Consider the following 25,120-nt stretch of genomic DNA (forward strand, 5'->3'; position numbering starts at 1 on the left):
TGAGAGGCAGAGCCGCCCCCTCCCCCTGCGCCGGCAAGGTAGATGGAACTCTGACCACCCACAGAGCAGGCCCAGCGGCCTACTGAGGGGCAGAGCCGCCCCCCACCCCCCGCGCCTGCCAGGTAGGCGGAACTGTGACCACCGACAGAAAAGGCCCAGTGGCCCGCGGCGGGACAGAGCTTCCAATCACTCCTGCAAGGTAGGCGGACCTGCGACCCACCGGCAGAAGAGGAGCAGCGGCCTGCTGAGAGGCAGAGCCGCCCCCTTCCCCCGCGCCTGCAAGGTAGACGGAACTGTGACCACCATCAGAACAGGCCAGACCTGCAACTGACAGACAGAACAGGCCCAGTGGCCTGAGGAAGGGTAGAGCCGCGCCCCCCCCCCCCCCGCGCCTGCAAGGTAGGCGGACCTGCGACCCACTGGCAGAACAGCCCCAGAGGCCTGCAGAGGGGCAGTGCCGCTGCCTGCGCCTGCAAAGTAGGCAGAACTGCGAACACCAACAGAACAAGCCTAGCGGCCCGCAGACGGACAGAGCCGCTGCCCGTGCCTGCAAGGTAGGCGGACCTGCTACCGACCGGCAGAGCAGGCCCAGCGGCCTGCCGGCGTGGTAGGCACATTGCCCCAATTGGAGAAGGGGCAGAGCCGCCGCCCGAGCCTGTGAGGGAGAATTTGCAACTATACAAGACCAATATAAATATATAGGGGGAAAATTCAATAGCACAACAGTTTCACCAAGTAGAAAGGAACGCGAACAGTATGAAGAGACAAGGAAAGAAAGGACCACAAGCAATGCAGGTCAACACAACGTTAGAAGAGGTAATATGTGCAGCAGATGGAATGTCAGATAAAGAATTCAGGATATACATGCTTCAGATAATCTGGAGTCTCAAGGAAGACATCAGACAGCAAAATCAGACAATGAAAGATCACTTCAACAATGAATTACATAAACAAATCCAAGAAGCAATAGATCAACTATACAGGGAGATAGAGGTTATAAAAAACAAACAAACAGAAATCCTAGAAATGCAGGAAGCAATAAACCAACTTAAAAACTCAATGGAGAATACTACCAGCAGAGTAGAACACTTAGAAGATAGAACATCAGACAATGAAGATAAAGTATTTCAACTTGAAAAGAACATAGACAGCTCAGCAAGACTGTTAAGAAACCATGAGAAGAACATCCAAGAAATATGGGATAACATCAAGAGACCAAATTTAAGAGTCATTGGGATACAGGAAGGGACAGACTTTCAAACCAAAGGAATGAGCAATCTATTCAATGAAATAATACGAGAAAACTTCCCAGACTTGAAGAATGAGACAGAATCCCAAATCCTAGAAGCCTACAGGACGCCAAATGTGCAAAATCATAAGAGACCCACACTTAGACACATTATAATGAAGATGCCCAACATACAGAATAAGGAGAGAATTTTAAAAGCTACAAGAGAAAGGAAGCAGATCACATTTAGGGGTAAGCCAATCAGGATAAAAGCTGATCTTTCAACACAGACTCTGAAAGCTAGAAGATCCTGGAATAACATATTTCAAACACTGAAAGAAAATGGGTTCCAACCAAGAATTGTGTATCCAGCGAAATTAAGCTTCAGGATGGAAGATGAAATTAAAACCTTCCACGATAAACAAAAGTTAAAAGAATTTGCAGCTAGAAAACCATCTCTTCAAAACATCCTCGGCAAAACATTACAGGAAGAGGAAATGGAAAATAACAATGAAAACCAACAGTGGGAGATAGGACAGTAAAGGGGGAAAAATAATCAAAGAGGAAAACAAACCATGTTTAGTAACATAAATAAACAAATATGGCTGGAAGAACAACCCATATCTCAATAATAACCCTAAATGTTAATGGCTTAAACTCACCAATTAAGAGACACAGGCTAGTAGAATGGATCACAAAACAAGACCCAACAATATGCTGCCTACAGGAGACGCATTTGATAGGAAAAGACATACATAGACTGAAGGTGAAAGGTTGGGAAAAATCATATCACTCATATGGACTTCGGAAACAAGCAGGAGTGTCCATACTCATATCAAATAAAATAGATTTCAAGCCAAAGTTAATCAAAAGGGATAAAGAGGGACACTACATACTGCTCAAGGGAACCATACACCAACAAGACATAACAATCATAAATATATATGCCCCAAACAATGGTGCAGCTATGTTCATCAAACAAACTCTTCTCAAGTTCAAGAGTCTAATAGACCACCATACCATAATCATGGGAGACTTCAACACACCTCTCTCGCCACTGGACAGATCTTCCAAACAAAAGTTGAATAAGGAAACTATAGAACTCAATAACACAATTAATAACCTAGACTTAATTGACATATATAGAATATACCACCCAACATCAAGCAGTTACACTTTTTTCTCAGCAGCACATGGATCCTTCTCAAAAATAGATCATATATTATGTCACAGGGCAACTCTTAGACAGTATAAAGGAGTAGAGATAATACCATGCACCTTATCTGATCATAATGGAATGAAACTGAAAATCAACGATAAAAAAAGGAAGGAAAAATCATGCATCACTTGGAGAATGAACAATAGGTTACTGAATGATCAATGGGTTATAGAAGACATCAAGGAGGAAATTAAAAAATTCTTAGAGATAAATGAAAACACAGACACAACATATCGGAATCTATGGGACACATTGAAAGCAGTTCTAAGAGGAAAATTCATTGCTTGGAGTTCATTCCTTAAAAAAAGAAAAAACCAACAAATAAATGATCTCATACTTCATCTCAAAATCCTAGAAAAAGAAGAGCAAAACAACAGCAAAGAGGTAGAAGGCAAGAAATAATTAAAATCAGAGCTGAAATTAATGAAATCGAAACAAAAGAAACAATTGAAAAAATTGACAAAACTAAAAGTTGGTTCTATGAAAAAATAAATAAAATCGACAGAACCTTAGCCATGCTAGTGAAGAGAAGAAGAGAGAGAACTCAAATTACTAGCATACGGGATGAAAAAGGCAATATCACAACAGACACTTCAGAAATACAGAAGATAATCAGAAATTATTTTGAATCCTTATACTCCAATAAAATAGAAGATAGTGAAGGCATCGATAAATTTCTTAAGTCATATGATCTGCCCAGATTGAGTCAGGAGGATATAGACAACCTAAACAGACCAATATCAATTGAGGAAATAGAAGAAACCATCAAAAGACTACCAACTAAGAAAAGCCCAGGACCGGATGGGTATACAGCAGAGTTTTACAAAACCTTTAAAGAGGAACTAATACCAATACTTTTCAAGCTATTTCAGGAAATAGAAAAAGAGGGAGAACTTCCAAATTCATTCTACGAGGCCAACATCACCCTGATTCCTAAACCAGACAAAGACACTTCAAAGAAAGAAAACCACAGATCAATATCTCTAATGAACCTAGATGCAAAAATCCTCAATAAAATTCTGGCGAATCAGATACAAAAACATATCAAAAAAATTGTGCACCATGATCAAGTAGGATTCATCCCTGGGATGCAAGGCTGGTTCAATATACGGAAATCAATAAATGTTATTCACCACATCAATAGACTTAAAAACAAGAACCATATGATCATCTCAATAGATGCGGAAAAAGCGTTCGACAAAGTACAGCATCCCTTTATGTTCAAAACTCTAGAAAAACTAGGGATAACAGGAACATGCCTCAATATTGTAAAAGCAATCTATGCTAAGCCTCAGGCTAGCATCATTCTGAATGGAGACAAATTGAAGGCATTCCCTCTAAAATCTGGAACAAGACAGGGATGCCCTCTCTCACCACTTCTGTTCAACATAGTTCTCGAAACACTGGCCAGAGCAATTAGACAGACGAAAGAAATTAAAGGCATAAAAATAGGAAAAGAAGATCTTAAATTATCACTATTTGCAGATAACATGATTCTATACCTAGCAGACCCAAAAGGGTCTACAAAGAAACTATTAGAGCGAATAAATGAATTCAGCAAAGTGGCAGGATATAAAATCAACACACATAAATCAAAGGCATTCCTGTATATCAGCGACAAATCCTCTGAAGTGGAAATGAGGACAACCACTCCATTCGCAATATCCTCAAAAAAAAAAATAAAATACTTGGGAATCAACCTAACAAAAGCGGTGAAAGACTTATACAATGAAAACTACAGAACCCTAAAGAGAGAAATAGAAGAAGATCTTAGAAGATGGAAAAATATACCCTGTTCATGGATAGGTAGAACTAACATCATCAAAATGGCGATATTACCAAAAGTTCTCTATAGGTTTAATGCAATGCCAATCAAAATCCCAACGGCATTTCTTGTAGAAATAGAGAAAGCAATCATGAAATTCATATGGAAAAATAAACGACCCAGAATAGCAAAAACAATGCTAAGCAGGAAGTGTGAATCAGGCGGTATAGCGATACCAGACTTCAAACTATACTACAGAGCAATAGTAACAAAAACAGCATGGTACTGGTACCAAAACAGGCGGGTGGACCAATGGTACAGAATAGAGGACACAGAAACCAATCCACAAAACTACAACTACCTTATATTTGATAAAGGGGCTAAAAGCATGCAATGGAGGAAGGATAGCATCTTCAACAAATGGTGCTGGGAAAACTGGAAATCCATATGCAACAAAATGAAACTGAATCCCTTTCTCTCGCCATGCACAAAAGTGAATTCAAAATGGATCAAGGAGCTTGATATCAAATCAGAGACACGCCGTCTGATAGAAGAAAAAGTTGGCTACGATCTACATACTGTGGGGTCGGGCTCCAAATTCCTCAATAGGACACCCATAGCACAAAAGTTAATAACTAGAATCAACAAATGGGACTTACTCAAACTTAAAAGTTTTTTCTCAGCAAAAGAAACAATAAGAGAGGTAAATAGAGAGCCTACATCCTGGGAACAAATCTTTACTCCTCACACTTCAGATAGAGCCCTAATATCCAGAGTATACAAAGAACTCCAAAAATTAGACAATAAGAGAACAAACAACCCAGTCAACAAATGGGCCAAGGACCTGAACAGACACTTCTCAGAGGAGGAAATACAATCAATCAACAAGTACATGAAAAAATGCTCACCATCTCTAGCAGTCAGAGAAATGCAAATCAAAACCACCCTAAGATACCATCTCACTCCAGTTAGATTGGCAGCCATTATGAAGTCAAACAACAACAAGTGCTGGCGAGGATGTGGGGAAAAGGGTACACTTGTACATTGCTGGTGGAACTGCAAATTGGTGCAGCCAATTTGGAAAGCAGTATGGAGATTTCTTGGAAAGCTGGGAATGGAGCCACCATTTGACCCAGCTATTCCCCTTCTCGGTCTATTCCCTAAAGACCTAAAAAGAGCATGCTACAGGGACACTGCTACATCGATGTTCATAGCAGCACAATTCACAATAGCAAGACTGTGGAACCAACCTAGATGCCCTTCAATAGATGAATGGATAAAAAAAATGTGGCATTTATACACAATGGAGTATTACTCTGCATTAAAAAATGACAAAATCATAGAATTTACAGGGAAATGGATGGCATTAGAGCAGATTATGCTAAGTGAAGCTAGCCAATCCTTAAAAAACAAATGCCAAATGTCTTCTTTGATATAAGGAGAGTAACTAAGAACAGAGTAGGGTCGAAGAGCATGAGAAGAAGATTAACATTAAACAGGGATGAGAGGTGGGAGGGAAAGGGAGAGAGAAGGGAAATTGCATGGAAATGGAAGGAGACCCTCAGAGTTATACAAAAGTACATACAAGAGGAAGTGAGGGGAAAGGGAAAAATAATACAAGGGGGACAAATGAATGTCAGTAGAGGGGGCAGAGAGAGAAGAGGGGAGGGGAGGGGAGGGGAGGGGGGATAGTAGAGGATAGGAAAGGCAGCAGAACACAACAGACACTAGTATGGCAATATGTAAATCAATGGATGTGTAACTGATGTGATTCTGCAATCTGTATATGGGGTAAAAATGGGAGCTCATAACCCACTTGAATCAAAGTGTGAAATATGATATATCAAGAGCTATGTAATGTTTTGAACAGCCAACAATAAAAAATTAAAAAAAAAAAGAAAGGTGAATGGCTGAGGTATAAAAAATAGGAGCAATGATTTCAATAAAGACCAATCTCAAGGGCTGCTTCAGACCCACCTTACTCTGGGTATCTTCATCCCTGGTTCTCAACTGCAGAAAGAGTTCTTAATCTCTCTAGTGATGAGGCTGATGCCTGATATACACTATAGGTGCTTAACACATATTTGTTAAATGAATGAACCTGTCCTGTTCCTTAAGTCTTTAACTTGTCTGTTCTTATTTTTAAGTAAAAGATGCTCTACTTCTATTAATTTCTAGAGCACTATCTTACTTATACTAGCAGTAAGTTTAGTAGCTCTTAAAACTAGTCTCCCCCTCCAATTTGATAAGGATCCTGGGCTAAAGCAGAGATATCATATGCACCAGCCAGTGTCCATGGATGCAGCAATATCCTTGCTAATGACAATTCGTTCACAGGCCTCATAACACTTTGCTCTATTTTCCAATCTAAGTAATAACTCAGTCATCTTTCTGGTCTTTTGAGCCAGAAAGCTGAGATTCATTTGAGTTGTCTTCTTCTACCCTAAGCCTCCCTCTAGCTACTACATTTATGGTCTTCAATTTGTAGTTATTTTTCTTAAATCACTTATACTTGCTGCTTTCAACACCTCACCTCACAAGTGAGCACCACAGTCCTTATTCCATATACTCTTTTCACCTTTGTCTTTAGTCTTTTCTACTCGCCACAACATTTCAACTTGACAGTTTTTGAAAACATGGCCAGCTATCATGATGACTTGCTCTACAAACTGATAATCTAAAACTTCTCTTTGCCCTCATTTTCCGTCAGACTTTCACTTCTAGGCATCTGCACTGAAATTTCCCTCTTTTTATTATCAGTGAGTGAGATGGAATACAACAACCACTATTTTCCTTCCTAATGTCTTTACCATCTTCATGAAACAGACATACACTTTTACATGAGTTTAGAAATCTGTTACAATGAAGCCCAACACGTATTCTAATTTCTTAAAGCATTTTTATACCTTTATTTAATTTATTTATTTATTTTTATATGGTGCTGAGAATCTAACCCAGGGCCTCACATATGTGAGGCAAGTGTTCTACCACTGAGCCACAACCCCAGCCCCCATATTCTAATTTTTAATAGTGAAATTGTTTTATAAAGAATTGCTTGAAATAAGTGAAACATTATTAGGGAGTGTTTATCTGGTTAGCTAGAAATATTTGTTTTAAAAGATTTTGGACTGTGGTGGGATAGACATCGTCCCTCATTATAAAGTCAAAAAGATAGGCAGACTACACACATGGTTAAGCACACCTGCCAATATATTACTTTTGTTATAGAGAATATTACAGATAATTATTGTAAAGAAAATATAAGATCATCTAGAGTTATTATTCTTTGTCCCCAAAAGGCTTTGTACCCGTTTCACAGCTCAGTCATGGATTCAGATTATTTGGCTAGCAAGACAGCTTTTCATTACTCTGATTAACCTTTAGAATCACTCAAAGAACCATGTAAATATTGAATCTGATTTACCACTTCCAAAAAATTTATTACAATGGTTTTGGTTTGGGGAAACTTAACATTGAATTTCTTAAAAGCTCTCTGGGTGATTCTAATGTGTATACAGAATTAATTCCTGGGCTAGAGCTTCCCTGGAGAGACCCTCTCTGAAAAAGACTGATCAGCTTCATAAAGATAATTATTTGCATTTTTTCCTTAATTTTTTTCCTGAGATAGACTTCCCAACCATCTTTAGTGTCCTCTTTTAATGTTTTGTTACATTAACAAGGAAATTGTTAATGTTTATGAAATAAACCCTGTATTGATATTAGCAGCTCACTACTATATAAATATTCTTATGCTTACATCATGACCATGAAGAAAGGAATTAATGGCACTAATATTTGGCCAAAGAATGGGGTGGCCTGAAAGCAGATTGCCCTAGATCATTAACAGTGCAAGTGAGAGCCAAGAATGTGTCTCTTAATTTCCCTCTTACATTTCATCCTAATGAGTTGTTTCTAATAGAAAACAAAATCAATAGGATCTACTGACTTATTTAAGCAATCGACTGCAATTTAAAAAGAAGAAAATTAAGAAATCATGTGATTACTTACTTTTCCTGAGAACAGATTCTGATATAAGAGGAAAGCTCTTGATTAATTTGTTGTCTTCTCTATCCCTAAGTTTACCCACCCCTCCTGCCATGTAATATATAAGGAATCTGCAATGGAAAGACAAAGATAAAAATGACTAATTTCACGTATGAGCCAATTGCTCTTATTAACAAATAACTTGGATTTGTTCAATTTTTTCACATGTGCACATAAGTGATGGGTACAAAATCACATTGAAATCTCATAGAAAGAATCCACATCTTATTCCTGGCACATTTCGAGAGTTCCCAGATGACAAAAAAGGTTCCATTCCCTGACCAATAGTTTTTTAATGACTGTTGTTGTTCTCCACCTGCAATCACTGGTATATAGGCTTATTTAACAATGAGGACACTACAAATTTTTCAGCTTCATTTACAATCTGCTTGAATAGAAAGTTGAGAAATAGATGAGATGGTGAATAATAAGTGCCCTGAATTCATGGGTTTCAAAATAGAAAGTATTCCTTTAAAGACTTGAAATATACATCCTCATAGTATACACGGAGGTCACAGGTAATGTCTTTCAATTCAATCAACTTCCTTCTAGTATCTCTATCAAGACATTACAACAGAAGGCACTGTGCTTTCTCCTTGGAATATCCACTCAGCATCCTCTCAGCCCAATAATGTCTCTCTAAACCCCAGGACAAAAGATTCTCTATCCATGAAATATTTCTTAAATGCCTAATTGAATATGATGATCACTGCTTCATTGAAGTTTCCATCTTATTTTGTTTCAACCTTTGCATCTTATCTAATACTTTAATTGCTCACATATATTTTATCTCCTTTATTAGATGGCTCCATGGGGACAGAGGCACTCATCTCAGTGTCCCTAATAATAGCTAGTACCTTAAAGTTGGTGCTTAATAATTACTGCTGAAAGAATGAATATACAAATTCTTCCCATTTCTAATTCCAGATAGCTCATTTTCTTTATTTCTCAAATTGGAGAATCTGAGAACAAAAAAGAAATGGTTTGCTGAAACTTGTGATCGTGGTAAATTATATATTTCAGTCTTCTTAAAGTTGACTCCTTTTGGGAATAAGTTCTCCCCAAAGGCTTACCCAGTGATTTCCTAACAGATCTTACAATTCCAAATCAAATACGTCAACATCCCCAAAGGGCTCTTATCTTTTTACAGAAAGTACACTTACTAATAAAATATACTCAGCACTTAATCCACATATTTTTATGCTATTTCTTTTGTCTTTTGTGTGTTTATCTGCATCCATGAAACTTGCTACTGACTTGTCCTGGATGATAGCACATATAAAGAGGTACTTAAATTCTTTTTGACAAGACCTTCAGATTTCCAAATCAATGCATACATTTCCAAAAATGAAGTGGAAATGAAGAAGAGTTTAAGAGCTAAGTGGATTCAATGAGTGAATTCATAAAGTTCTTTATAAGTTCAAAACTTGGTAATACTATCCTGGAAATAATATCCCTATGGTGGGAAATAGAAGAGCAAATGATACTTCAATTTATCTATTAAAGGAGAGAAAATCACCTATATACAAAATTTCAGGTGTTTACCTTTAACTAATCTTAGAAACCATTTATTCTTATGCCCCCTGTCTTAAAATTTAGGAAACTGATGCCCAGAAAGGGAATATTAGAACCAGTGGATATATCCCTTAGATATTCTAACTCTGCAGTTCAAAATCACAGGAGCTAAGATATATTCTTACGTCCAATAGGGGGATTTTTATGGCCACAGAGGGACTGACCTAAAACTTTCCTTGAAAACATCAGTAAGATTATTACAACTTGAAAAATGCAAATCATGAATGGCAGTGGGGAAGACATAACCCAGTGCAGGAGTGTGCTTATGGTTGTTGTATCCTAGATCACAGCTCCTTCTCAAGACATTTTTCTCCAGTGTCAATCTTAAAATCCTCTCACGGTTCCTAAACTCATGAAAAAACTAAATTATAGGCAGCAAAATGGAACTCTTATAAGGTTGCTACATACCTGATTAAGTTTTGAGGTTTATGCAACCAGGTTTTATGACTAGTTTTAAGGATGAATATATTTATTATGTCCTTTCTCTTTTTCTTCCTCCCTCTCTGTAAGTGCCTGGTACATTATAGAAGCTGAATAAATTTGGTTGTTGCTGAAATGAAAGGTTCAATAGATTTTGTTTAAAGATTAGAAGAGAGAGTGTGCGTCTGACCATTAATAATGATTAAATTTTCTTATAGAACTTTTATTTTTGCTTTTCCTCACTAAAAGCATCTTTCTCTAGAGCCTTGTTAGTACAGATATTCTCTCTCTCTCATCCACAGTACAGGTATATATATCCTGCCCATTCTCAGTACTCTGTAGTATAACTAAGGCTTCAGAAATAACAATGAGAAGATTCAAATGTTTGAGAATGGGACTCAGAACTATACTGATGTTACTCTCAGAGGACTGGAAAGAACTTCTGAAATACCCAGAAAAAGAAGAGGAAAAGTCAATAGGTAATAAACTTCCACTATCAGTGTCACATTGAGAAGCAGGGAATAAGAACCCTCATGGTCCCAGGGGAATGGCCAGGAATATCTGATCAAATCTGTAATAAAGCCAAAATGTTAGCAGTAAAGATGATGAGTGTAATGCTGTTGAAGGAGGAACTCATTTATTTTCAGAAGATTCAAAGGAAAATTAAAACTGGCTGGGCAGAACAAGACTGGGTTGAATATAATAGTTGCCCATCATTTGTCACTGAATTCTCCCTTCTAACCAGAAAGGATCAAAATGAGCCATTTTACCAATCCAGTGGGATTTCCTACCTCTGTAGCTCTGGAATAGTGAACCACAGAAGACGCCAGAATATACTTTAAAAGTCAATGAAGATGCTGGGATGTTCTTGCTCAGCTCAAGATCTTGTTTTCTCCCCCAGATTTCCATGTACCTCCCCCTTGTTGGGACTAGGGAGTGACATCAGAATCACAACTGGTGATATCACCATCTCTATAGCAACAGTGTGAAGCTGCTAGACATTGAATAGTGCAAAGGATGAGAGGAGTGGTGAATACATATTCTAAGGCTCCATGTTTCCTTTGATAGGACTAGGAGTGTTTTCTTCTGATTATTTCTCTCCTTTAAGCATTTAATTGGGGGTGTATGGGAAGGATAATTTTTGTCAATGGATTCCATTTAAAACAGGAGAATAAGTATTATTTATTAAATCCAGATGGCTGCAGAAGAGTAATAACAGAATTCTGAGTCAACTATTTTTCTTATGCAAAGCCAAGGAATCACCTCATTTTGTAAGATTCAGGCTGGACTCTTTATACCTGACCATTTCCGGGTTATAATTTTCTTAGATGAGCAAAGGTAGTACTAATTCATCCTTTATAAAGTGACCTGAGGAGGTGTACTGGGATAAATCAGATCAAGAGATATGTGGATGGTGATCCCTACTAGACTTGATGAAGACTTCACAGTATATTTTCTTTTGAAAATGTTACCATAGATAGTGTGTATTTAATGTGTATAACATATATAGTTTTCATGACAAAGAATTTTCAATCAAGGTTATTAAATGAGATTCAAACTGTAGATTGGTTTATTATAGGCTTCCTTCTACAAAGGTATTTATCTATTGATTATCTTTTATATTAGGTCTGTTTCTTTATCTTTCAAATAAAGTACCTGAGCTCTTTTAGGTTCTTTCCAGCTCTAGCTTCTATGATTTGGATATTTCAGTATATTTGAATAGAACTACAATGTCCCTGAACATAGTACTTTGCAGTTGATAAAGCTGCTTCATATCCATGTCATCTGATCCTCATCCTCACAATTTTTGAGGTTAACATAGCAGGTATTATTTTCTATGTCAGATAGGCATAGAAGCTTGTTCAGGTCACAACTAATAACTGATAGAACTAGGATTGGATCTATATATTGGATGTTAAAATTAGTGCTCTTTCAATAATATCATGATATCTTGGAACTAGAATTGAGAACATGAGGAAATATTCGAGTTAGAGGTGTTAAAAAGCATACTTGTTACACGGGGGTGGGGGTGGTGTATGTAACTACTGATGGTAGTAGGGGGGGTCTCTCAATATATCAGAACTAGAAAAGTATGTTAACATTCATATTGATCCCTGAATCAAGTATGTTTTAGCAAATTGTAAATGCAAAGTGAACATAGGATAAAGCTAACAAATAAAAGAAGCTGTAATATTGCTAAGCTTCTCATATGAAATTCAAGGATTTCTTTCTATTTCCTATTCGATGTGGCAGGTGACACTTCAGTAAACGGTAGGGATGACATAGAGTGGAAATAACCACCTTAATAGCCTAGCAAAAGTCAACCCTACTCACTGTTGGCTTATTGTTTATCCCAGCAACAGTCTTTCTTCCTGAAAAATCCAAGCACTAAAAGGGTAGAAAGATCCTCCCAAACTAGGCTGTTTTCTGATAAGCCTGAAGTATGTTCCCAGGATCACTGGTTATCTTCTACTCAGGGATCTCCAGAGGTTACCACAATAAAGTATTTTAAAATACAAATGGTTCATCTTTCTGGATTTCCTTCAGCACCAAGTGGTTCTTTCTAGAACTATGCAGATTTTCTAAGGGATCCATACTTAAAAAAAAATTACAAACCATCGTTTTAAAGAGAGCCATCCGCTGTTTCTCTGTAGAAAAATGGTTAGATGGCATTTTTTGATAGATTTTCTTAGGTTTGCTCACGAATTTCCCTCCAAGATAAAGATTTTGGATTCACAAGTTAGGTGGTAAGTGCTTTGATAAAGAAAACCAAAACCCAAACAAAACAGGATAGGTGGAATGATCACCACCTTGGATCCGAGGGCGGTAACAGTCTCCGAAGGGGTCACCTATGAGCAGAGACTTGAACTGGTTACAGTCATTGCTGTGAGCGTTCCAAAAGTGGGCACAGTAAGCAAAAAGGCCAGGAGGAGAAAACGTGCTTGGACGACTCGAGGTGTATTTATTCACTGGAGGCCCATCCTCATTTCTATTTTTCTTCCCGACTTGTCCTTTCCAGGGCGCCCCAAGATCCCGCTTTAACATCCTTTCTCTTTCCTGGGTCCAGGAACTTCGAGAGCGCGGAGCCACGCCTCCTCCTCACCCCAGCCTCAACAGGGTTGCCCCTTCATTTCGGGGAACAGTGAACTCAAGAGTTGAGCGCCTCTACCTCGGTTCTGCCATTTTGTATGCCCTTGGGTCAGTCCCTGGTTGGCTCTGAACTTCAGGATCCTAGCAATGAGATTATCTTTACGGTCCATTCTGGATCTGAGGTCCCCCACTATTTTTTTCCTTTTTTCCCCCTTGTCTTCACCCTTTTTCATTTCTGAGCTTCTCTCTTTTTCCCGCACCCTTCTCAACCGCACTGTATTGCAACCTGCGACCCGCCCGGTCCATTTCCGGTTAGCGCCTGCGCAGACAGAAGAGGAAGAGAAAGCTTGAGCCAGATCAGCAGCCGTAGTCGGTCGGAGCGCCGGCCGTGGGGGATTGTGGGAGAAGATGGCGGCCGCCGTACACCCCCGGTTCGTCCGGGCTCTGCCAATGTCACGTAAGTGTCACTGGGAACTGCTGTCCGTGATCGGGTCCCGAAGCCGGGATTTAAGGTGAAGGGAGTGGAGCCGTGCCGAGGACTCCTTCGGCACCCTCGTTTGTCTAGGTTCTGAGCTGCCTGTGTTCAGTTTCTCCTTTCCTTTTTCTCCTCCGCTTACATATTAAATCGTGCACTTGGGAAGGCAAACAGAGAACTGAGCAGAGGGGAAGGGAAAAGGAAAAAATAGGGGCACTAAAGAATCGAGATAATCAGAGTTCGGATAGAGTTGTAAGGGTTTGGGGTTGTGAGAAACACTTGAATGGAGTGGGGGGAGGAATCTGAAAAGGAGAGGAAACGAGGGTACTGGAGAGATTTCTTATGGATTGGCTTTATGACCTTGTGCAAACCCTTCATCAGTCTTAACTTCAGATTCTTCATGTCACAATGTAATGGATAATCACACAACGTCAGGGAGTCTCTGAGAAAGATTAAATGAAGTAATATTTATAAAAGTGTCTTCCTAACCAAAAGTGCCTCTGTAAACGTTAGGTCAAGGTTGTGTGGTTTGTGGGTAGAGAGGGATGTTGGTGGAGAAATAATAAGGAGATTGATGGAAAGAAGTGTGAAGAATGAAGGATATTAGGCTTTGTCACCGTTGTTTATTTTCTCTTCTATTTTCATTGGATCTGTTTTCAGTTCTCAAATTGAAAACATACTTTTGCTCTTCCAGTCATTACAAGGCAAGAAAGCAAAGACATTAGGAATTCAGTTACACTCCATTATCACTCTTTCACTCTGCACTCCCCCATAAACATGCCAATCACCCAAAGTTATATTTTTTCCACCATGTATTTTAGTTATTACAGAAAGTCACTTTTTCTCAAAATTGCCTCGTGTCAGAATTACTATTGGAGTTTTATGAAGAATATAATTGGGGGCTCCTTGTAGAGCTGTCAAATCAGAATTTTCGAGATTAGCTCCTTGCACCTCAAAATTTTAAAAGCATTGCAGGTAGTTTTAATGTTCACCTGAGGTAAGAATCTGGAGTGTTCAGGATTTTTTTGTCTTGTTTCCATCTTGGTTAGAATTCCTGTGTACTGCTGGAATGTGGCTTTGCACATCAATTACAGTGTATGGTTTTTTAAACATGACTTCTTTGCAAAGGCATTAAATTATATTAGTGAGATGTAATGAAGACTGTGAATGAGAACTGATTTATATTGAGTACTTGCTGTCTGCTTAACAAAGTTCTAGATATTTTCTGGATTTAATTTTTTTTTAGTATTTATTTTTTAGTTGTAGTTGAACACAATACCTTTATTTTATTTATTTATTTTTATGCGGTTCTGAGGATTGAACCCAGGGCCTCAAATGTGCTAGGTGAGTGTTCTGCTGAGCCACAACCCCCGCCCCTGGATTTTTTGTTTTTTCTTTAGCTGACTTTTCCTTAGTAGACATTGTAGCTTATGCTCTTAACTACGCTGCTTTATCGTCTCTGGTAATGTGAGTGAGTAAACGCTGAAGAGGCAAGTTTAGTATGTGGTATAATCCAAACATTGTAGAACAGTACTATGTAAAACAGTTGTATATACTTATACATGGAAGACTAGTAAATAAAATATCAAATCAAAAAGGGAAAGATTAATATCATTTGAGGTAGCCAGGGTACATTTGCACACCAGTGGAGAATTGTAGCCCCTCTACCAAACAGTCATTTCCTCCTTCTACTGGGTCATTTTCCTCAGCATATAAATATAATACTTCATATTATAAAAAACAACAATCTTTCCTGGTCCTCATGTCTTCTAGTCTCATTACTCTTTCCCCCTTACATTTCTTCCCAGAATTATCTGTATTTCTCTTACTACCACTTGTCTCACATTCTCTTTCTTGTTTGCTCTATTCTTCCTTGCATTCCCACTAATAGAACAGAATTGCTTGTTAAGGTCTGTGATCTTCCGGTATTTCTTCACTTTTCAGCAGCATTTGATAGAGCTAATTGTTCTCTCATTGAAACACTTTATTTGGTTTCTGGATACCATTTCCTTTTATTTTTTCTCGTATCTCACTGGTCTGTTTTTCAGTCTCTTAATGGCTTTTGGGCTGGTCACTAACCTCTTTGAACCTTAGTTTCCTCATCTATAAAGTGGTGATAAAGATAACATTTAATAAGATAATATCTGTTAAGCACTTAGAATGATGCTGGACACCTGGTAAGATTTCTATAAGTTTAGCTGTTGTTATGTTATTATTATGGGTCTGATCTGTGTTTGATTTTAATTTCTGTGGTTTCAACTATTGTTCTGAAAACCAGGCTATTTCTCTAATTTCATACTTTGATTTCTGATTTTGTTTTTATTTTTTCGCAACATGGCAGCTGTGAAGCCTTGCTATGTTGCCCAGGCTGGCCTTGCACTCCTGGGATCGAGGGATCCTGCTTGTGCCTCCTGAGTAACTAGAACTACAAGTATGCACCATCATGCCAGGCCTCAATTCCATACTTTTTGATAGGGAAAAACAGTTTTGTGCAGAGTGCCACTGGGAAGTTATTCCCAGAAAACAAACACAAATTTTCTAAAGAAATTACCATTTATGTCTTTCATTTTCTTCCAAGCATACACAGTGCCAGTGCTAAACTCCAAAATTTGATGACAGGAATGGAAGCTCTTCAGCATTTTAAACATTTTTACTTATTTCTACTTAGGTGAAAGTTGGGTAACTTGCTCTAAAATTCTCCTTTAAGAAGTTATAAGGGACTGAGAAATTGGAACATATCCAAAGGGAATTTACATTTCTGCCATAGGAGGGGAAGTTGATGGAAGTGGAGATGTTTAACCTGCAGAAGAGAATATTTAGTGGGAATATAATTGCTACAGTTAGATGTGAAGAGGAATTAGACTTGTTCTTTGTTATTCCAGAGAAAGATGAGGAATAAAAGTACTAAGAATCACTCTCATGATTAGAATGACTCAAATCAGAATGGGCTACTATAGGAAATAGTGGATTTCCCAACCCTGCAGATGCACCTGCCAAGGCCAGATGGTCTCTTTGCACACATACTACACGGAGCTGTAAGTACTGATGCACTGATTTTGAGGATTTCTTCTAGTACCAAGAAACCAAGTCCATAAAAGAGAAATTGTGGGAGGTATGACAAATCACTTGCTGTTAACCTTTCTAAAAATCAGAAAATGTTTTTGCAAGTACTTTGCTCACTAAGTCATCATTTTGATGTTTTCCAGTGGTTTTATATTAAGTCTGAATTGCATCTTTTTTTCCCCTAATGCTCTGTACTAACAATTCTCTGCCTTCAGTCCATATCATCAACTTTATTTTTCACTAGTCATCATTTTAGAATGTGTTCCAGATAGGTCTTTTAATGTTAACTTGTGCTAGTATTATTCTTTCTGACCTCTACATTGTTGTATGTGATGTGTTTCTCTTGGAGTTCTATTTTTTCTGCTATTCCACTTTAAGACCTTTCTTAATACATTTTATTCAGGAGTTCTTCCTCATGGCAGTATGACTTAATGTGATTTATCTTCCTGGGTATATTATATCCTGTGGGGCAAGGAGCTTACTTCTTGATTTTTCTGTATTTCCTCATGTCCTAGGGATTTTGTATTGCAATAATTTGCTGTTTATTATTACTATTGCTAATTTATTACTAAATTACTGAGGTGTTGATTACAAAATAATGTTTCCAGGGAAAGAAGCTTTGTGTATTCACAGATAATTTTATATTATCATATGGTGTTTTATATATCATGTTTTTTTTTCCCACAAAGGTTCTGCTATTTCTGCAGTAGCCACATCTGTGGTTTATGGTCTACCCTGTCGCCAGCTTCATCATGCTCTCATTCCTCATGGAAAAGGTGGGCGTTCTTCTGTCAGTGGGGTCGTGGCTACTGTGTTTGGAGCAACAGGCTTCCTGGGCCGATATGTTGTCAACCATCTTGGTAAGTAAAGTTCCTTGAGTTCAGACTGCTCCCTTGCCATTGGTTAGGATTGCCCAATGAGAGGCCATCAGTTATGTTTCTTTTCGTTTAACAGTATCCAAGTTCCTTCTATGTTGGGATATATGTAATTTTTATTTACTGTACATTAAGAGTATAGTCATGCTTCCTACTTAAGACATTAAGATGGGAATAATGAACTGAAAAGTTATAACATCGTTAGCATGACAAAATATGCTTTTTATCAATTCACATATCATACTAGAATTTATATATTTATATATACAAATCATTGTATAACGTGTATATTATATCGATGTTGATCCTTGTTTCAATTCATTTTTTAGGACGGATGGGGTCACAGGTGATCATACCCTATCGGTGTGATCCTTATGACGTTATGCATCTTCGGCCCATGGGTGATCTGGGTCAGATTATCTTTCTGGTAAGACCTATATGACTAATAATTGGAGTTGATGAATGTAAATTAAAAGAAAGGTCATTTTTAAGAGAAAGAGGAAGGATAATTTTATCCCAGAATGGACCAGGAGTATCCTTTATTTGTAAGTTCCTTCAGTTAGGTTCCTGTATCTCTTGTTTTGTTATGCAAGTGTTACAGCAGTAGATGGCAGGGGTTTTATGTGAGGGCTAGATAATAAATATTTCAGACTTTTTAGGCCGGCCATCAGTAGGTGGCTGTTTTCCATTAAAACTTTGTTTATAACATCAGGCTGCAGGCCAGATTTGGCCTATGGATTATAGTTTGCTAATTCCTACTCCAGGCCTGTTCTGTCCAATGTGATAGCCACCAGCCACATGGTGGCTCTCAAGCACTTGAAATGTAAGATGTGCTGTAAGTATAAAATGCAAATTTCAACAACTTAGTATGGAAAAAATAATATTCAATGTATCAGTGATTTTTGTAGTTATTACACATTGAAATAGTGAACCGATATATCAGGTTAAATAAAGTATATACTAAAATGAGTTTCTTTTATTTTACTCTTTTAAATGTGGCTATTAGAAAATTTAGAAAGTAGAAAATTCAGAAAGTAGTAAATTCAGAATTACATATATACTTCATTTATATTTCTATGGAATGGTACTTTTATAATAAGAAAACTATCTCCAATGGGATATTTTATAACTTAGTTCACTTAGCATGGATTTAACTTAGAACACCTTCCCAAACATTCCCTGTTGACATTCTTTTTTTGGGGTGGGGAGTACTAGGGATTGAACTCAGAGACACTTAACCACTGAGCCACATCTCCAACCCTTTTTTGTATTTATTTAGAGACAGGGTCTCACTGAGTTGCTTAGTGCCTCTGCTGTTGCTGAGGCTGGCTTTGAACTCGTGATCCTCCTGTCTCAGCCTCCCAAGCCGATGGGATTACTGTGTTCACCACCACGCTCGGCCCTGTTGTTGTTCTTTAATCTATAGGGTCTTCCTTTAGGCCAGAGTTGCCAATGGGGCAAGGCAAGGAGGATGGGAAGAACCTTGAAGGGAGTGATTAAAAATGCCTAAGTTGTACAGTAATTATAGAGCCGTACTGGCTTATCAGATAGAGACTAAGGATGCTCAGTATCCTACAGTGCTCAGAATAGTTCTTTTCCATAAAGAATTATACTGCCCAGAATGCCTGTAGCTGTCTTATTGATTGCTGCTCATTCTGGGCCTTGATGTTTGGCTTAAATATGCTTTTAGCCAACTTTCTACTTTTGTCATACTCTATGAAAACTGAGCTCTTCCATTTATACTCTTTGCCTTTAAAAATTACTGGTAAATATCTTAACATCTCTGACATGATATTCATACAGATGATTTGAAATCCCCTTAAATTTTGACTTTTTTTTTTAACTTGTTTGTAATGACATTTTCATTTGTTTCTTCTTAAATACTCAAGCTAAGTATAATAGTTATGTTGGACATTTCTTGTTTCTCAAATATTTTTCTTTTCCAATAGTTTATTATCAAATATCTTCTTAACATTATAAGTGCAGAAGCTTAGCTTTTCACCAATTTGTCTTTTTTCTTCTCCCTTACACTAGGGATTCTACTACTGAGCTACATCCCTAGACCTTTTTATTTTTTATTTTCATATAAGGTCTCCTTAAATTGTGGAGGCTGATCTCCAACTTGTGATTTGCCTATCTCATTGAAAATACAGGTGTGTGCCACTGCACCCAACTTTCTCTAGTTCTTTGTAACTTAATTTTATTGATCACTTTGTTAGTGCCTCTGAATTAAAGTATTTCACCACAGATCGGTGAGACCTTTGACTAGCTTGCAAACATGGAATCACTAGAATTGAGCCATATGACATTTACTTTATTCTTCCTACAGGAAGTAATTTACTCAGTAACTAGTATTGAGCTGTGCTTTAAGCATGTCTTAATGAGTAAGACTTAAGGCAACTGAGAATCCAGTGTGTTGAGTGTTTTTTTAATGTGCTTATTTTTGAGACAGGCCATTTTGAGTAGGGGGTATGATTTCCTCACTTTAATCCATTTGAAAGTGTTATATAAATGGCTACTTGGTTTACCAGCCTCCTTATGCCTCTTGGGCCTTATCCTTGAGAATTTGGTTTCCTTTTGATTTCTTCTATGCTGTTAGTTCACACAGTTATGCCTCAAGCTCTTCTACTCTGAGTCATCTGGCATACTTTTCTAATCCTTGGCATCTTTTCTGATAACACCTTTTTTTATCTTTATGTACAGAGCTAGTTTTTTGTTAAGTATATCATTCATTGTGCAGAATATTTGATGTATATGTAGTCTTCAGAGAGCACCCTCACGAGGTAGACTGTATTTTTTCCCTCCCTGCCTCTCTCTCTCTTTCTTTTGCTGGGGATTGAGCCCAGAGGTACTCTATTACTGAGCTATACCCCCAGCTCATTTTATTTTTTATTTTGAAATGGGTCTTACTATGTTGCCTAGGCTGACCTTGAACTTGCATTTCCCCCTGCCTCAGCCTCCCTAATAACTGGAATTAAAGGTATGGGCCATTGCACCAAATTTTAATATTTTCTAATTTTACCTGGGGTTTGGAGAAATAACTTATTCAAAGTTAGTAAATGGCAAACTGGGTCTGCATGCCTCTGTTTGACTCCAACACTACCATTTTATACTGTTTGCCCCACACTCCATCATCAGTTCCAACTGGTTTTTGCTGGGGCTTCATATTTTTGTTCTTGATTTTGATTTTCCTTTTTTTTCTAGTACATTTAAGTCCATTCTCTTTCTCTCCCACTGCTCCCCACCCCCTGTTTTTCCCTCTCCCTGTGTCATTGCACTGACATACACACACACACTCTCTCTCTCTCTCTCTCTCTCTCTCTCTCTCTCTCTCTCTCTTAGTATTTGGGCCTAGAATTATTACATATCTTTCATTGAAGTGCTTACAGAGTTCAATTTTCATTTTAATATAGGAAATTTTTTTTTTGGGTTATTTAATTCTCAGACATTATTTTGGACAAATTCATCATCGACTTAAGTCCTAAATGACTAATAAACTGTTCAAAAGTGTAGTTTTATGCCAAAACCTGAGGTTTTAGTCAGTTCATTTCTTTAGTTTTCGTGTCTTTAAGGTAGAAATTATTAGATCTGAAATTATAAAAAGGGAAGAAATTACAAAGAAATAAAGAAATAGTCATGAATGTCCCCCACCCCATTTAGCTAGACTTTAAAAGCCCTTCTTTTATCTTCAGTCTGTAAGTGGTGGATAAACAGGGGATGTGTCTTTATCTCCCAAATGACCCTTTGTTCTTTGGCTGTTTCAGGAAGGGAAATTTGATTACTGAATTCCTTTATAAACTTGGGTAGTTGGGTGGACAAAAATTAATATCTAAAATATGAACTGCCTCTTAGGTTCTGTTATTTGATTGCCTGAGTAAAATATTTTTTTAACCTGTTTGTCCCAGAAGAGTCAAGAGAATCAGCATTGAGCCTGAGACCTCCGTCTCATTTCCATTGTAATCAATGGAACCTGTTTAAATGCCACCATATTGAGACTAGAGTATATGGTCCATTTTAAAACTTGCCTAGGAGGCTATGGAAGCATTAGGTGCCAGGGTGGGCCCCTTATGTTTTCATCTGATTGGCTCTTACTGCTATAGGAATGGAATGGGAGAGACAAAGATTCTATCCGAAGAGCGGTGGAGCACAGCAATGTGGTCATTAATCTTGTTGGACGAGACTGGGAAACCAGGTAATCTCAGTCTCTTATTTCTTTCTTGTGTAAGTCTAAGGATTCAGTAGACTTTTATTGGACACCTTCTATATGCCAGGCATGGTAGTAACATTTTCACTTAGCCCATCAATAAGAATTGATTAAATGATCCACATGTATATGTCTAGTGACACTCATTAGATTCACTTGGGAGTATGTCTGGTGTAAGTCAGCAGTGTGATATGATGCCCTTAAAATCCAATGTGTGGTGTGTCAGTGTGATTGATGATATCAACTAGACAGTGAATGATGTTGGGTCTGTGCTTGTGTGAACAACGTTCTAGACTGCTTCTCTGTATTTTTAATTGAAGATGGCATAAGTACTGCCATGAATAGTTCTGTTTGGCTTTTGTATAAGTTATCAAAAAGTAGTGTTTTAATCTTATAGTTCTATAATAATACTTTATTCACATCCTTTTCTTTAAGTGTTTACTAAAGTTGGACTTGGATTTCTTTGTATATGTCTGTTTCATCAAATATTTTAAGTTCTTTGATTATTTCCAGGGTCATACTCAACTTTATGACTCTCATAACAACCAACATAGTGATTTGTACCAAGCAAGCATTTAGTTAATGTTGTACATTGAATTGGTGACTGAGGTTTTTTTTAAAAAATATTTATTTTTTAGTTTTAGGTGGACACAATATCTTTATTTTCCATTTATGTGGTGCTGAGGATCGAACCTAGTGCTTCATGGGTGCTAGGCGAGCACTCTACCATTGAACCACAATCCCAGCCCCAGTGACTGAGTTTTTAGTTTCTTTTTTTTCCCTTGAGAGAAACAAAGTCCCAGAAATAAAAACAAAGTTCCTTTCAAGCCCCTACACTTTCCTCCACCCACTGACCAGAATAGTCAGGTTTTCTTATAGGGCCACAACCTTGTGATTCTTTGAGAACACAGAATATTTTTTTGGATTTGCAACTCAGAATAAGTCTCAACTGTATAGTAATGACAGCAGTCAGGCCTATAAGCTCTATAAAAGCATTAATCTTGGCTTATAGTTAAATCATTACTGTTTTAAAGTTTAACTTCTGTGAAAACCAGCTTATCACAAAAAGCTTTGAAATCCTGTCTGAGTTCTGAACTAATCCCTTTTGTTTTCTTCTAGAAACTTTGATTTTGAGGATGTCTTTGTGAAGATTCCCCAAACAATAGCTCAAATTTCTAAGGAAGCTGGAGTTGAAAAATTCATCCATGTTTCCCATCTGAATGCAAATATTAGAAGCTCTTCTAGATATCTGAGAAATAAGGTAAGTAACAAGTTGATTTGGGGCTTCACAGAGCTAGAGTTTCTTAGTTCCTTTGAAACATGATGTAAATGAGAATGATTTCTCATCAATGTTTTGAGAATTAAAAGGGTTTCTAGTTCTCTGTATCCAGAATTAGATGTGCATGTGTGTTGTGTATTGATATTTTGATTGAGTGCCTTCTGTTTGAATGCTAAGGGGTTTCAAAGAGTGTATTATTACCTGCTCTTTGATGCTTTAAAGTTTCTTTGATTACACAGAAAAGATCAGAAAAGGTAGAGTATGATTTTTGCTAAAGGAGGCATACCTGTGTTACCTACTGTGGGAAAGAATCATCTGTTTCCCTCAAATATCTTGCATAGTCATGGGTTTGTGCCATTCTTTCATGGGTGATATGAAGGTTGAGAATGACAAGGACAAACACTTGCCAGGGAAAAGGGCTCTTCACATAGGGCTTAGTCTTCTTTTATTCCCAGAAACTACATGTAGTCCAGATGATACTGAGCTTGATTACTCTGGTTTGAAGTCAGACTATAACCTGAAATGTCTTCATTATCAGGGACTTATAAGGGATGTTGCTGTCCGATTGCTCTTAGCATTTGGTTTTTACCATAATGATTCTGTCTTGAGTCATACTGTTGAGGGAAACAAGCCTTGACACTGGCTCTAAATTTTTGACCCATGGCATTTACTTATTGAATAAATTGTTTACTAATCACTGACTGCGTGCCACATGTTGTTAGGCACTCTGCATACAGTATTGAATAAGAGGCAGGGTCCTTATTTTGCAAAGTAGCAAAATGTACTTCAGGAATGTATAATGGGGAGAAAGTGCACATATTAGTTAGGAGCATTTAATTACTAGCATTAGAAAATCTAGTGTAAACTGGGTTAACCACAAAGACAATTTATAGGCTCATGTATCTGAAAAATCCAGCAATAGAGAACCCTCACTACAGATTGTTGCCAAGGATTTTTTGGCCTCCAGCTTTGCTTCTCTGCTTCTCTTTGACTTTCCTTGTGTGAGCTTTGTCTTTCACAGTCACAAAACTGGCTCACAGCACATCCAGGCCTTACACTTGTATGCTCTGCTGAAGAAAGAAGAAATGAGCATGAAGGCACTTGTGCTTACCTCTGCCCTACTGTTCCTGAAATGATTCGCATATCACAGTTGTTTGAGAGGGGATGGGAGTGTTGGTGGTAAGAAAGAGAAGAGTCAAAACCTTGTAGCCCTCTGGATTAGCCACTGGGATGATGGTGGCACTGTTGAATAAGAAATACTTGAGAGTTACTAGGATTTCCGGCAGTGCTTCTTCACCCTGGTTGCACATTAGAATCCACTGAGAGAGCTCTTAAAATTCTCAATGTCCAGGTTGCACTACAGTCACAAATAAAAACAGAATCTACAGGGATTGTGGAATGTGCAGCAAAGATTGAGAGGCACTGTTTACTTGAGAGAATGGAAGGTGATTCGGTTTTGGACTTGGGTTTCAGTTGTGTTCTACATATGTCTCAGTCATTCAGGTAACATTGGTAAAAGGACTTTATGAAAAGTTCAGAAGAAAGGTTTGTTTTGTAGATAGAAATTGGGAGTCACCAGCATTTGTCATTAATTAGGGTAGTGAGAGGGCATAAGATGGCCTAGTGAATAAATGTAGGTTCAGAAGAGAATTTTGAACAGAGACTAGAGGAAAACTAGTGATTAGTGATCTGAGAGAGGAATAGGTACCTGCAAAAATCAAATCAAAACTAACAAAAAGACTGAAGAGATGAGGACAAGGTAAGGTAGAAGGGAAACAGGAGAGTACAATGTTATGAAAGCCAAGAGAATTCAGTGGAGGAAGAAGGGTTACTTATGAGTGCCATTGATGAGAACTGTAATGTCTTGAATTGTGGACATAGAA

General features: G+C 37.9%; 1 protein-coding gene across 1 annotated transcript in view; it reads left to right on the forward strand.

The window, feature by feature from the left end:
• Nucleotides 1-13,699: 13,699 nt before the first annotated feature.
• Nucleotides 13,700-25,120, forward strand: part of Ndufa9 (NADH:ubiquinone oxidoreductase subunit A9) — a 31,055-nt gene continuing 19,634 nt past the window's right edge. The window contains exons 1-5 of the mRNA XM_027951248.2: nt 13,700-13,798; nt 17,569-17,739; nt 18,084-18,181; nt 21,855-21,946; nt 23,078-23,219. Coding sequence (XP_027807049.1) covers nt 13,750-13,798; nt 17,569-17,739; nt 18,084-18,181; nt 21,855-21,946; nt 23,078-23,219 — 552 coding nt within the window. The 5' untranslated portion in view covers nt 13,700-13,749. The remainder of the gene's footprint in view (nt 13,799-17,568; nt 17,740-18,083; nt 18,182-21,854; nt 21,947-23,077; nt 23,220-25,120) is intronic.

The sequence above is a fragment of the Marmota flaviventris genome, chromosome 3 (assembly GCF_047511675.1).
Source record: "Marmota flaviventris isolate mMarFla1 chromosome 3, mMarFla1.hap1, whole genome shotgun sequence".
Lineage (NCBI taxonomy): Eukaryota > Metazoa > Chordata > Mammalia > Rodentia > Sciuridae > Marmota > Marmota flaviventris.